The 13,944-nt window shown below is 41.4% G+C and overlaps 1 protein-coding gene across 1 annotated transcript in view; it reads right to left on the bottom strand.

Annotated features, from left to right (window-relative positions):
* Nucleotides 1-5,979: 5,979 nt before the first annotated feature.
* Nucleotides 5,980-13,944, bottom strand: part of DHRS12 (dehydrogenase/reductase (SDR family) member 12) — a gene marked incomplete at its 5' end in the record, with an annotated part of 26,527 nt that continues 18,562 nt past the window's right edge. The window contains 5 exon segments of the mRNA XM_009081051.1: nucleotides 5,980-6,107; nucleotides 7,528-7,665; nucleotides 9,001-9,091; nucleotides 9,639-9,743; nucleotides 10,449-10,510. Coding sequence (XP_009079299.1) covers nucleotides 5,980-6,107; nucleotides 7,528-7,665; nucleotides 9,001-9,091; nucleotides 9,639-9,743; nucleotides 10,449-10,510 — 524 coding nt within the window.

The raw sequence follows: 13,944 nt of genomic DNA, 5'->3' as shown, positions 1-13,944 counted from the left end.
GTGTTTTACAGGCTGTCCCCTTTCCAGGTGACCATGTTGAGCACATGGGATGTTTTCAATCCGGATTTAGAAGACTTTTGTTTTAGAAGACTATGTGTAACAATAGCATGCAACAGTAAGAGCAAACTCGATCCCTTTTTCAGGATGCATTGATGTGCTAAGTCTCTTCAGTGATAACCTCTTGTGTAATATTAAGAAAGACAGATTTTTCTCTTCAAAACTGCATCCTTTTAAAATTGGCAGGAAATCTGCTCCTCAGAAGGAAAAAAAGTGGTCCCTAGTTTGACAATAACCTAAAGTTTTGGAATTTGAGATTAAATCTGTGTGGTCACATGTGACTTTTCATTGCATTTTCCCCAGTTGGGGATTTTCCCTTGTGACCAGTTTTTGGCCATCTCTGAAATTTTGTTTGCTGTAGGACACATTGTACTGCTCAGAACAGAAAGAGAGTTCAATTGAAATTGCTGCCTAGTGGGGACATCAAATGTAAAATAAAAAGAAAACAAGAGAGCACAGTCTCCTGGCAAAGTCTTTGCAAAGAAGAGATACCAAAAGAGAATGTTATCAGCATACAAAAAAAGGGGGGAAAAAAGTCAGTAGTATAGAAATGAATATTCATCAGAATTGTACAAAGCTCATCCAGCAGCCCTGGTCAGTATCCAGAAGCCACAAGGAACATAGAGTTGTTCTAGCAGATTGACTCTATGAATAATTGACTTCAATTTCTTGTTCTTTGGTTTAATTGCCAAATAGTATTTATCTACCTCAAGTAGTGCTATGAGAAATGCATTGAATAAGTAAGCACTTCGACATTAAAACAATGGGGAAGAGACACATCACTACTGTGATGGTGCAGAAGAGGTGTCAGGCCTTATGAAGATATAAGTTTTGCCTCTCTCCAGTTACTTGTTCCCTAGACATTAAATAATCCAGATTTATATGTAAGGATTTATCACCTTTGTACTTACATTTTTTAAGAGGTCAGGGCTTCCAACAGATGTTAAAGACCCATTGCTAACACCTCTAATTCATCCTGTCCCAGGAAAATTCCGTGGCCTTGCCATGGCCAAGTAATCAAGAAATTTTCAGGGAAAAAATGAGTACATGAATTTACTTGATACATCTTTGTCATTAGCACAAGTTTGAGGTGTGGTTTATTTTTCCTAAGGCCGAGCATTGCTTCTGACTCTGCTCAGTGAGTTAAGTTCACCATACTGACCAATATCATGTGGGCTTTGTTGTCTTTCAGGTTGGAGGGATTTTATATGAAAAAAATCTTCCTGGCCTTTGTTCAAGTCAGTGTTGTCTAGGAATACTGCTCAGCAATTTGATCGTTTTTTCCACTAATTATATTGTAACACTTTCCAGTTCTGATCCATTATGAAAATAACTGTTTCTAACATCACTGAAAAAATTGTGGTATTTTAACCCCACTAAATTAATTTCTATCAGCTTCTGGCTGTTACTTTTCCTTCTCTGTGTGTGTAATGGGGACTTTGTTTTATTGAGTTTTGACTATACTCATTCCCCTGCTTGTTCTGTGAGTTGTCGTAAAACTGACAACTGTTCTATGGACATGTCCTTTGCCACAACGAATTCTTGCTCCAAGCACCTGGCCATGGGTGAGCAGCCAAGGGAAACAGCATGTTTGGGCAGTGAAGGAATTGCACAATTTTGTGCATTGCCCCAAGACTCACTGTGATTTGTGGATTCTGAACTCGAAAGTAAAGGGAAGATGCTCAATAAGATGATTTTTGCTCAACAAGGAAAATGGGGGTTTCTGGGAGGTCTTTCCCTGAAGTTTGCACCAGTGCAGATTTCACCAGTCTTCCTCTGTTTGAACAATGTTTTTATCTGTGAAATACCACTGGCACTGCTGGCACAGCAAAGGTTTGAGTTGTTTCTCATGGCAGCAGGGTAGAAACCTGTGCTGAAGACCTTTGGCCGAGCTGGCACTGTGTCTCTTTGTAAGGCTGATAGTAGCTTTTGTTTTGAGAGAGAACAAACTTCCTGCACAGGAATACATCATTTTTCCTAATGTTTATCTGATGGCTCCCTCTAGGGAGAGGAACAGAAATACTGACCTCCTTCACAAACTGAAATTCTTGGATATGGTCACCTTTAGTCCCAGAAGTGTTTTTGTGGCCCCATCAGACTCCATGCCTTTTCAAAGCCTTCTCTCATCTGTGTCAGTGCTGTTCGGATGACTGCAGGAATACAGAGCTTTCAAGTTGTCTTATTTGCATTTCAAAATTATCTCCTGTCATAAGTCACTGGGTCTGCCCGAATGTGCCCAGAACTACCTCTCCAACAAAGCAAGAAATGTAAGCCTGAGACAAACAGGAAAATACCGTTAGCTGAGCCAGGAAAGATCTGAAGCTTCATGCTGCCAGTCAGTGGTAACAGCCTGTTTGAAAGACTCTGGGTGGGTGCTGACCAGCAGTAATTTTAGATAAGAAGGATCCAGTGTCATGCAGGGGGCATTTTATTTTTGCAGGGAGGGCGAGAGAGCAACACCCAGAGGGAACTGAAGAAGGGCACAGGCAAAAGGAACTTACAGATTCAACTGCTTTTTAGCTGCTCTTGTCCATTGGAGATGATTACCACCAGGTTGTTCCTTGAAAGACTAACTCCATGTTCACTCTCCACTCACCAAGTGAAACATTGATTAACAAAAACTAGTACTGCTCCCACTGCCATGCCTTTTAAAAAGGGTCGGTCACTACAAAAATACAGTTAGTGATTGTACTGACAATTGAAATGGCTGGGACTGTCCCCCACCACATAAATTTATATTGAGGTTTTCAGCACTGACTTAAGTCTGGCTACATCGAAGTCTATAGCAGAATTTCCTTCTTTGAGCCCAGGCAGTGCATGTTCAACATCCCACCTGAGTCTTCTTTAATGGGAAGGGGTGTTCCTGCTCACATCTTGTTCCCAGAAGTGGAACAGTGTAAGTGTGGAGAGTTAGGACAGCACAGAAGCTGGTGGGTGTGTTGGTGCAAATGCAAATAATTGGTATTTTCAGTTTACTCCAAAATAGTGAGGTATATGGAATGCCCCTCTGTTCAAAGGCAAAAAACAAGCAATTGTTTATACCTTTTAATTGAGCACATGTTGGTTTAGTTTGGGGTTTTTACAATGAATAAACATGACCCAGAAATGAAACAAGAGGAAATGCAGTTTACCAAATCATCTGATATGTGTTGCATTGACCTCCTAAACTTTTCATCCAAGACAAAAAAAAACCCCAGAAGTTGCCCCTGCATCACTGCAGTCAGTCCCACTGCACTGTCAATGGGCTGTGCCTTTCCATTAGGACATGGGGAAATGACTGACTCCACATAAGGTGTGTGGCACTACATTCCTCTGTGTAAAATCCCTGAGAGCAAAAACTTCCCTACTAGGAGACTTCACAAAATGAAGAAAAATGTGAAAGCCTTCAGAATGTGAATAATTAAACAACTAAGGCCAGAGTCATATAAGCCTCAAAGCTGCCACAAGAAGTGTTGGGCTGTGTGGACAGGGAAGGGCAAGAATAGCTGCTGTGCTTGTTGTTCAGCTCCTATAACTCAGGTGTGTGCTGAAGGACCCAGCCTGCACTGTTTGCCCCACCTTCTCTTTCTGGTCATCTGCCACTGGGTGCTGTTTTTATTTTGCCCCTACATTTTTTTTAAGTGGCAGTTACATGCAGGTACAAGTCATTCTGAATTGCGTTTACACAAAGCCTCTTGCTGGCTTTAAAGCCACATGCTGTGTTTGCTCCTGTGGAACTGGGCTGAAATAAAGTGTCATCAGGACCTTAATACCAAAGTGTGGGAGACTCTGGATTTTGTTTCTAATTGCTGTTCCTTGTCTTAGTTCTTTTTAAATCACAAGTGCTCTTAAACCATAGGATGTTGTTCTTTTACACTGTGATCAAACTTTGATTAAAGTAGTTTTCTTAACTTGGCTTCATTTTTAAGCTGTGACTAAAAGAAAAATATAGGCTATTCAAATACATCACTGCAGAATGTGGACTAAAATGTGTTTATTATATATATATATAGTGCACTTTTTTATTTTTATGAACTATTTAAATACCAGTCATTAAACTTTTCTTCTATACTGCAGAGCTACAAAGCAATTTGACTTAAATACTCGATAATGCAAATGTTTTTATTAGCCTTGCAGCTACTGGATTGAGAAATCTAGTTACTATATATGCTTCCAGCCATGGTCTTGTTTTGGGTAACTGTATTTAACAGTTGGAACCATAGAATATGTTAATACCAGACTTGTAGGAAATAAACCTCTGTACAAGCCTTGCTGTTATTTTCTTTCACTGTAGCGCAAGAAGGAGTTAAGTTTACGAATGAAGCAATAGTTTGAGCACTGACCCAGCCTCTTCAGGAAGGGCTATGAGAGCCTCACTTGTCTCAGCACTGCTTATCATGGGGAAACTTATTTCAGGGCCTCTCTGACAGTAAAAGTCTTTATTTCCAAGGAGACTGACAATAAGCTGAAAAAAGGTTTCTTTCTAAACTGCTACCTAATAGGAGGTCCTTGACTAATAAGTAAATGCTAACAGCCAGTAGAGTATCTTTGGGGAAACTAAATTGTGTAAAGCAGACCTAAGGAGCTCTCCTCCACCCACCAGCAGGTTTTAGCTACCAGTCACTGCAGAGAGCTCAAGAACACCTGCGTTACACTTGTGTCTAGGTCCTGCCACACTGGTCTGCAGCCATGTGTGAAACCATGTGTCAGCCTCGTTGGGTTCTGTAAGCAGTTGGCTAACAAACACAGTTCAGGAGAAAATGTGTTACCACTATTGTTAGTAATTGTCTTGGCTTTGCAGGAAGTCTGAAGTAAGAAAGACAAAATTAATTCCACCTAAATGTCTTAGTCTAAGCTGATTGTCTTCAGCATTACTAGAAATGTGCAGGACTGTATGTGGTGTTTCTTAAACTAGATCCAGTAAATCCCTGTGAGAATCTGTTTTATCTCTACCATACAGTGAGAATCCCAGTGAGTAACTCAAATGTCCATGGATCAGGTAAGATGAATCCCATCATCTGTGTCTGGAAGTAAACAGATCCAGACCAAATACAACCCTCTCATCAGGAGGTGGATTTCTTCTCTAAAAGCTGTGTCCCCAGTGTTCCCTTCCCCTTCTTAATCCATTCATAATGATAAATCAATTCCCTTTAACCTTTCACAGTAATGGCAAGCATGTATGTCTTAGCATGTAATTTCTTTTTATGCCTAAAGTCATACAGCCATTTCTCTGCTGGATCCAGCCATGTCTGGGTGTTACGTGTTAAAACCTCCTACTTCATGGTATCTTGACATAAACAGGATAATATTCAGCCCTGGCTCCATAAAGTAATGTGGAAGGCATTTGGCAGTGTTCCTAAATTCTTGCTGTTTAAACATGAGGAAGCAGATCACTTCTGCATACCAGCACTGATTTATAGGAACTGAAGGCTCTGAGGAATCCTTCCATTTAAACTAAGCAGGCATTGCAAGAGAGTTTCTGCACTCCCAGTTTCAGGTTTGGGCCCAGTCATCCTCATGGAGTGAAGGAAGTCACCAACCTGTCAAATACAGCAGCTAAACACTGTTTGAAACATTTCCCACTTCTTTCCTGAACTCTTTAATGGAGGCTACTGAAGGTACACTCTGCATTTCTCTCTGCTGAGTGTTTTACATTATTCTGGGTAACTTTACAAAGTCTTTGGTTTTATTTTAATGCCTCCTAATTTTTCTTCCAATTACAAGAACACAACCTTAGTGTGTCTTGAGACAGCAGGCACATATTCACCACGGGAGAGACTCGGCAGCAGAAAAAAACATGTCAGAGGTGACACTCTTCCCCATTATGAGAACCCCCGAACCTAATTAGTTTCCAACAGGCCTATGGCACCCTACTTCCCCTCACCACCAGGCATGTTACTGTGTGATTAGAAGCTTTGTGGTTATGCTGTGTCAGCAGTGACACTAAGTTCCTGAAGATGTGGATCTAAACTTCTGGGAGAATTCTTCCAGCACCTCCATTAGCTTCTCCTCATCCTCCAGGGGACTGTGGGTTCTTGCCAGCGGTAAGTGTGTAGGGACTGGTTGCCTGTCTGGAAGACAAATAAACCATCTGGTTAACTCTCTGGTAGCAGAAAGGAGATTTTTCTGCTAGGGTCTGTACTGCCCAAATATACCTCATAGTCTTGAAGCCAGGAAACTTACCTTCTATGTAGCTGTAAATAATGTTAGTTAAGCATATCTTCCAAACCAGAAATTAAACTAATTCAATTTGTATCTTGGAACTAGAGTGATTTTCCTTTAGCACAATATGACTTAGACCGTGGAGCAAGACCTCATTTGCAGCTAGGGACAGTATAGGAAAAGGCAGGCTTTATTGTGGGGTTATAACTGCTGCCTGTCACTAGTGCAACACCTGTAGGAAAAGAGCAATAGCTGGAGATTGTTGCTGTAGCAGAGGATGATGCTTTTGCACTTGACATAGCATTTGACAGCATTGACAGAGCAGTTGTGAAAGGATAAAAGCTCTCTAAAGTCAATAGCTATAGCCTAAGAGCCAAAGTGTGTTCCCTGTTTACTAAAGCTGGGGGTAGACAAAGGCCAAAGGCAAGAGCCTGGTGGAACTATAATCAAGACAAAGAACAACTGAGCAGAAGCATTAGAACCAGAAGAAGGTGATCAGAGTAAGAGAAAGGCAAAGCCTGGTTCTATAAAGAAGCTGACCAGCTGAGATATGGGATTTCCTCAGGCACCACATGCTGACATGAAAAAGATCTGGTTAAGTATCTGTCATCCAACTCCGTGTGACTCTCTGTGGGACAGAAGGGATAAAGTAAACCCAACTCTGGACAAGTCTGAGCTTCCTGCATGCTCCAGCTAGAAAGTCAGTGAATCAGGATCTGAGTGTCAAATCCAACAAAAGGACTAGGCTTTTGTAAGCAATTACCCTGAGCTTTCCCTTTCTGAACTGACCTGCAACACCATTAAGACATCCATGCTTTCAGCTGCTCCTATTAAGATGCCTGTCATTTGCATGGGAGGAAAAAAGGACCCTGCCCTTCTTTTCCATTCCCTATGCTCACAGTGCCAAAAATGCCACTGTGCTCAAGTCTCTGCCCAGCATTAGACAAAGGGGAATTGGCAGTTTAGCTACCCTGGAACGGTAGGAAGAAGTACCTGTCAAAGCAAAGCCAACTCTCAGTGCTCTAGCATCATAAAAGATGCTGTTTGACTACTGTGATTCACCTTCCCTTGGCACAGTCCCACACACAGCCTTTTTCATTAAAAAAATCCCCAACCTTCCCTAAAGAAATGCTTTGAAGTCTCTATCAGCTACTTTAGAGATAAAAGCAGAAACATAACAATTTAACACAATGTTCATTTGAACCTTTAAACGATTTTGAGAAATGCTTTATCCTTTGAACAAGTTGCCTAGTCCAGCCTTCATCCCCATCCACGCCAGAGAGGGATCCTGCAGTTCGGGCAGCTTAGGGATCTCCACTGCCTCCTTACCTTGGAAGAACAAGCCACTTGGTAACTTGGTTGCTTCAGCTGATACTGCCAACCATACAACAGTGTCAGCTCCCTGGGCCTCTGTGCGCAGACTGTTCTTCATCTTCTCATAGAAATCTGGCATGGATGATCTCACAGCTAGAAAGAATAACAATGGAATGGTGGTCTGCCATGCAAGGCTTTTTTTGATTAAAAAAAAAAAAAGAGTAGCTTAAAATTGCCACTGTGAGTGTAGGGAGAAGAGAAGGTATCTTCCAGTTTATGGAAGAGAATGAATATTTCCCCATAGCTAGGAGTACAATGGCTTCTGGGTTAACAGCACTAAGGTGCCAGATGATGCACCAGTTGTTTGTTTGAGTCAAATTACAGCGACAAAACTAACAGGAGCTGAGAACAGGATCAGTGAGAGGTTCCTGTGCCAATCCATTCTAAACTGCAAAGAAAACAGACATGGGGAAAACAGAAACTTCAAAAAAAACCCAGGTACTGTAACAGGATTTTTAGCACTTATTTTCTCACCAGTTTTAGGAAAGCAGTTGAAGCATTGTATGTAAAAACTGTGTAGTGAACAGTACCTAAAACAACTGCATAATCCCTGTCTAAACTCTGGTTTCATTTTATTTTGTCCAACAGGTGATGATTGAAGGCCCATCCACAGCAGGTGTTTATTTTTGGGGGTTGGAGAGTCTTTAAACTTTCAGGTGGGATAACCTTATGATTCACTAGGTTTGAAATTCAGAAAGGAGGTGCAAAAATAAATGTATTTTAAAGAAAGAGTAGTATCAGGATATTTAGTTGAAAAAGGCAGTTTTCAAGCATAAAGTACACAGGGTAAATGCTTCTGTCATTAGAAGCAAATTTGGGAAATTGCCTCCCTATATAAGACCTAGATATGGGACTGCTACTCTGCATCCCAAGCTTGGATGTTGGGGGCTGGTAACATATTAGGGAATGCAACATGCACACTGGATAACTGATGCTGGGTTACCTGCTGAGGCACAGGCACTGATGAACAGCTGAAGCTTTCTGGCCAAACTGCTTCTCAACAGCAGTAAATGTTCAGAGGAAGAGTAGAGGACAGGGCTTGCACAGTGGTGCATGCTCCATTTTCCTATATGCCCTCACAAATTCCCAATGTCTGCATGTTGGTACTTACAGAGGCAGAGTCTCTATCTATGTGTTTAACAGTTCCACTACAAATGCAACTGAAAGGTTACCTCAAAGAACTGTGGCTCTGCTGTGCATTTGTGCAGGACTGGAAGCATTCATTGCCCATTATTATTCTCTGGATATACACAAATAGCAGACACTGTGCAGAATAAAGCTACCAAGGGGATACAAAACTACTTCAAGCACCAGTTTGGAGCCAAGAAATTACTGCACCTGTGGGAAAAATCTACAACAAAGTTTAATTTCTCTTTGCTTTCAGACTAATCCTGAAAAGAAGAAGATAGAGTGTCAAGCAGATGTTACCTGGAGTGTCTGCCCAGCCAGGGTGCATTACAGAGAAATGGATGTTTCTGTGAGCTTTTGCCCACTGTTCTGTCAAGACAACTTGCTGTCTCTAGGATAGAGCAATAAGAACCAAAGTAGCATCAAGTTCAACAGCCTGTCCACCAAATTAGTTTCCAGGGAAATAAACACATCAAATGTGCTGTAAATACTAGGGCATTTATGTATAGCAGAAATATACCCTTGCTTATCCTGACTGGATTTATTGGATAATTTCATCAGAGACCACCATGGTCATTGCAATCCATACCCTGGCCACAAGCTCACTTTTAAAGTGGTTGCACTGCTTTTACTGACGTCTGCTTGCTGCAGACTGCAGGCAAGAACTAAGCTGGCAGAAAGGGTTCATCAGCTAAAGACAGCTTTCCTCCTTGAGACTTTTATCACATCAAACGAAAGCCTGGCCATGCTCTCCATGCAAGATGTATGCACTCATAAGGGCATGCCAACCATGCTCTGAAGACTATTGCCTGTGTGTCTCTGTATAGGTTGGATGTAATGGGAAAGCAATGGTGAACAACAGGCTTTTTGCAAAGCAGATGTTGTGAGCTGCCTAGCAAACAAGTGCTGGGCTTTGTTTTCAAAACCATGGACTGTACCTTGTTCTGTGCATACACCATCGTTCCATCAAATGTCCCATTTTCCGACTGCAAGTCAGACACACTTAATTTCTGAACTAGCATGCCCCCAGAAGAGACAGTTATCTGTAATCAGACGAATGGAAAGCAAATGAATGAAAGGCAAAACCAGGAACTCCCCACAACTGCACTCATGCATGCAATCTGGTCCTCAGCCCATATTTGGAAGTCCCTAGGGAGCAGAGTGCACACTCTGCACCATGCTTGTGCTCATGCATGGAGCATACCTGGAGATTAGGTGGAAGAAACAAAATTCCTTTAGGAAGTGATTTTCATTTTGTTTGGAGAATTTTGTGCTTCTTCCTTTTAAAAAGTAATGGGGAGAAAGACAAGAGCAGAATAGCACTATTTGTAGTTTGTATGTTTAGCATTTATGGAAGCTAATTAGGTAACAAGAGGGCATACAAAATTTGGGAAAATGAATTTTACAAAATTTGCCTGCTGTCTTATTTTACACCAAGATCTGTAAAGTTCTTTTAAGCCTATACTCTTGTTGTAGGTATTTTACACTCTGCTGCAGAAGGTAACTTGCCCCAGGGAAAGTAAACAGCTAAGTTTCCAAATGAAGTGTTTTACTCTGATTTCCAGTGAGGGGTTGAGAGTAGCAGGCAGGAGCTTTGCCTTGGAGAAGAGGTTGTTTGCAAAAGAGGATTCTAGAGATGCTTACAGCATTATAACTAATCCTGCATTGGTAACACAGTCAAAGAACTACCACTACAAAACAGAAGGTAAGAATAGTAACATCCCTTTTAAACCGCGTTACAGACTCACCACTCTGGCATCAGCTTCTTTTTCCAGCAGGGGCAGCAGGGCAGTTGTCAGGATGTATGTACCTAAAAGACAGACACCAATGGTAACTTTTCTTTTAAAAAAAATTTCTTTTCTCCCCACCCCCTGTGACAACACAAACCCCAAAGTCTCTTTATTTCTGAAGCCTGATCTGCATTTGATGATTTTTTTTCCGTGCTTTACCTGCAATGTGCCAACTCAACTTGCAGTGGTTCACATTGCCATGTACTTAGTAAAAAGCATATCCATTTGCTTTTGTGTTTGTTGTACCTGTGAGCAAACTGCTCACTACACTACATTCACTACAGTGAAGAAATGTGGAATGCATCTCCCCTCCAAGTGTGGCTCTAACCCAGGTCACAAACAGGAGAAGGAAACTGCTTCTCATTTGCGTTTCTGAGGGCACTGCATATGCACTTAAGACTTGTCCATTTTTGCCTTCTCACTATGAAATCACTTGGAGTACACTGACACTTTTGATTTGTGTTGCACATAAAACCCACCCCTTAAATCCCCAGCATGACCATTACAGAAGATAAGGAATCCTTGGGGGGAAAAATATTGATGTTGCCTGCCCAAGGTTGAGCAAAGATTACTTGGGAAAACTTAACTGTGTCCTTCCCTGCTTTAATCATGTTCGTTTAGCATAGATTTGTACACACCACACAAATATATTCCATTACAGCTGTTACCATGACCAGCAAAGTTTGTTATTCAAAACACTGTTAAACAGCTAGTGTATTTGATTCAGACACACCTAGTGATGTTTCGCCCACTCGAGTGCAGAGAGATTTTATCTTTTCAGAGATTGCAATTTTTTCCATTTAAGATGTATTTTAAAACATTCTGTTTAATTCAAAATTAATCTAGCCCCATTTAGTCTAGTGTTTGTGCATCTACTTCTCTCTCATGTCTTCACAAATGGCTCTAGTTCAACAATTCCATGTCGAATTTTTTTCCATGAGTTACTGAAGCCACGTTTTTCACTAGGCATGAAGACTTCAGCATGTGCCACACAGGCAATGAGTTCACCCAGTTAAAGTACAGCATGCATGAAATCAAACATGTTACATAGTGGTGAACAAATTGTTCAGTTCCCCTATCAGTCACAGCAGTCTCCATTTTCACTACACTATCAGAAGGACAACATATATTTAAAACCTTGACAAATCAAACAAAGCCAATACACAGCAGACAAGTAAATGCAGCCTCTCTTCGGCAGAAAATGCAAGCAGAGGCAGTTGGCAGTGAACAACAGGAGCCTGGACGTTTCCCCTGGCAGTGGCAGAGAGGCTGAGCAATGACATCATTAGGACAAGAACCACGGCTGATTGTCATGGGAGGCGGCCGCGATGCAAAAAGCAAAGAAAAAGACAAACCAAGGGATCACTCCACTACAAGCAAAGAGCCTGAAGTAAATGTTGTTATGCTATGGATTCTTCAAATTGCAAAGTAACATCATGTCTTGGTTAAATAAGATGCATCTCCTAAAGGCAGAGCTGCAATGCACCAGCTCTGATGATGCTCAGTTTTACCGTCCTGCAGATTAATTTACACTTTTAAGGGGCTTCATCTTGATTTGTCAATTCTAAAGAGCTGCAAAGATGAATACATTAACGCTGCCTCATTAACAACTGAGTTTTGTTTTGCTTTCCAGTGGGTGACAGAAATGTTCAATGCCAAAAATCCTGCTTAGAGCAACTACAGCTTGTCAGAAGTTTATGTGCTTATTTAAAACCACAAACTAACTGCAAAGCCAGAGCCTCCTCTCTTCCCTGAGTTTATTAAGAATTCAGTAAATCCCACAAAGCCAGAGCATTCCATCTTTTTGCCCCACAAAACCACTTGCTCGTTCGCTTTGAGATAGAGCACAAACAGAGCAGTTTTGATCCCAGCTTCCTATGGCAAGCATCAGTATCTCAAAACACACACTGATGAGATGCATCAGGCATTAAGGCTGAAGCATTTAATTTCTCCCACTATTAAATATTTCACCAACTGCTGTCCCTGTTTTAAGTCTTTGAACATAAACTCCTTACTACTTTAACAAATATACTTGGATGTTATACATTCTTATTCGCTTGGGCTAGTCTGTCAAGCAAAACAGGCTGGACAAGAAATTTAGCACAGTAACAGTAGAGCAGATATACCTCATTAATAAGGTTTATTGTGGGTTGGAACACATCATCACCAATTGAAACCTCTCCATTTTTATTCACATGGAAGCTGCATGTGGTTTGATAGTTACATTCAGACAGATAGGAATGCTCAGTAAAGTCAGTGCAGAGACCTGGCACAGCTGTGTACCTCATGGCAGGTGTTGTCAAGCACAGCTGTACTGCAGCATGCAGGAACACAGAAATTAATGTAGAAGGGGAAGCCACAATCAAATGTGTTGCCTGTCACAGCCCTTATTAAAACATGGATTGCATTAACAGTATTTTTTTAAAAGGGTATTTTTCTTATTAAAAAACACTTGGCAAGGAAAACCAAGACTGACTTGGTAGAAGAAACTACATCCCTCTCTGCCACTACTTTAGGAAGTCAAGGCAACATCCAAATCATACACCTTTTTGCCCATACTTGATTATTAATACCAATGTACTGGATATCTGCCTTTTCAAAATGAACACTTGAGCATTCTAATACATTTCCTTGACACAAAAATTATTTGTCTGATAAAGGAGAAACCTTCTCTCACAGAGCTTAGTTAAAAAAGGTAATGCATACACAATGTGATTAATTCTTAATTGCCACTGTGTTCAAACTGTACTGAGGTTTCTTTTTTATTTAATTGTTTAACACAAAAGTATGTGAAAGGAAAGGCACTGATCAACAGTGATGTGCCTTGCACTGAAAGCATTAAGCACTGGGTATGTTCCTTCCCTGAGAGGACCTAGGGATTCTGGCAGAAACAAAGGAATACCTTTTTTTACCCCCCAAGAAAGAACTGCCACTACTCTTAGGGGATTCTGGAGAAAGCATGTTCTTGCCTCAAGCAAATATTTTGTGAGTGGAGATGCTTGGCCTTGAGGCCACCATGCTTCTCAGTTCCTCAGCTGTTGTACCCATAACAGAGGAGGAACTGACAGCCCTTTGGGACCTGTGGCAACTGGGAGCAGGATGCTCCTGTCTGAACCGTTCTCCTGGACTACAGCCCATTTTTTGCACAGGGTCTGTGTGCCCGTGGAAGAGCTACTTTGAATTACTCACATGGTGGAAAAATCGAGCAGCAGCCCCTCACTCACACATATTTCTGAGCCAGCAGCAGGCAGGGAGCTATGAGTACAACTACAGGCAGTGCTGGACATAGAGCTGTACTACCTATGGCTGTGTGAGAGAGGCCAGACTTGTACATCACCATTTCCCATCACTGGAAGGTATATGGTCTACGTGGCCTGAAAGTTTGTCAGTGAAATGGGATACAACATTTCTCCTGGAAAAGAAGCATTTGCTGTGACACAAAGGAGTGCAGCAA

The sequence above is a fragment of the Acanthisitta chloris genome, unplaced genomic scaffold (assembly GCF_000695815.1).
Source record: "Acanthisitta chloris isolate BGI_N310 unplaced genomic scaffold, ASM69581v1 scaffold4838, whole genome shotgun sequence".
NCBI classification, from domain to species: domain Eukaryota; kingdom Metazoa; phylum Chordata; class Aves; order Passeriformes; family Acanthisittidae; genus Acanthisitta; species Acanthisitta chloris.
Note: the sequence above shows the minus strand (reverse complement) of the source record. Positions and strands in the feature narration are given on the sequence as shown.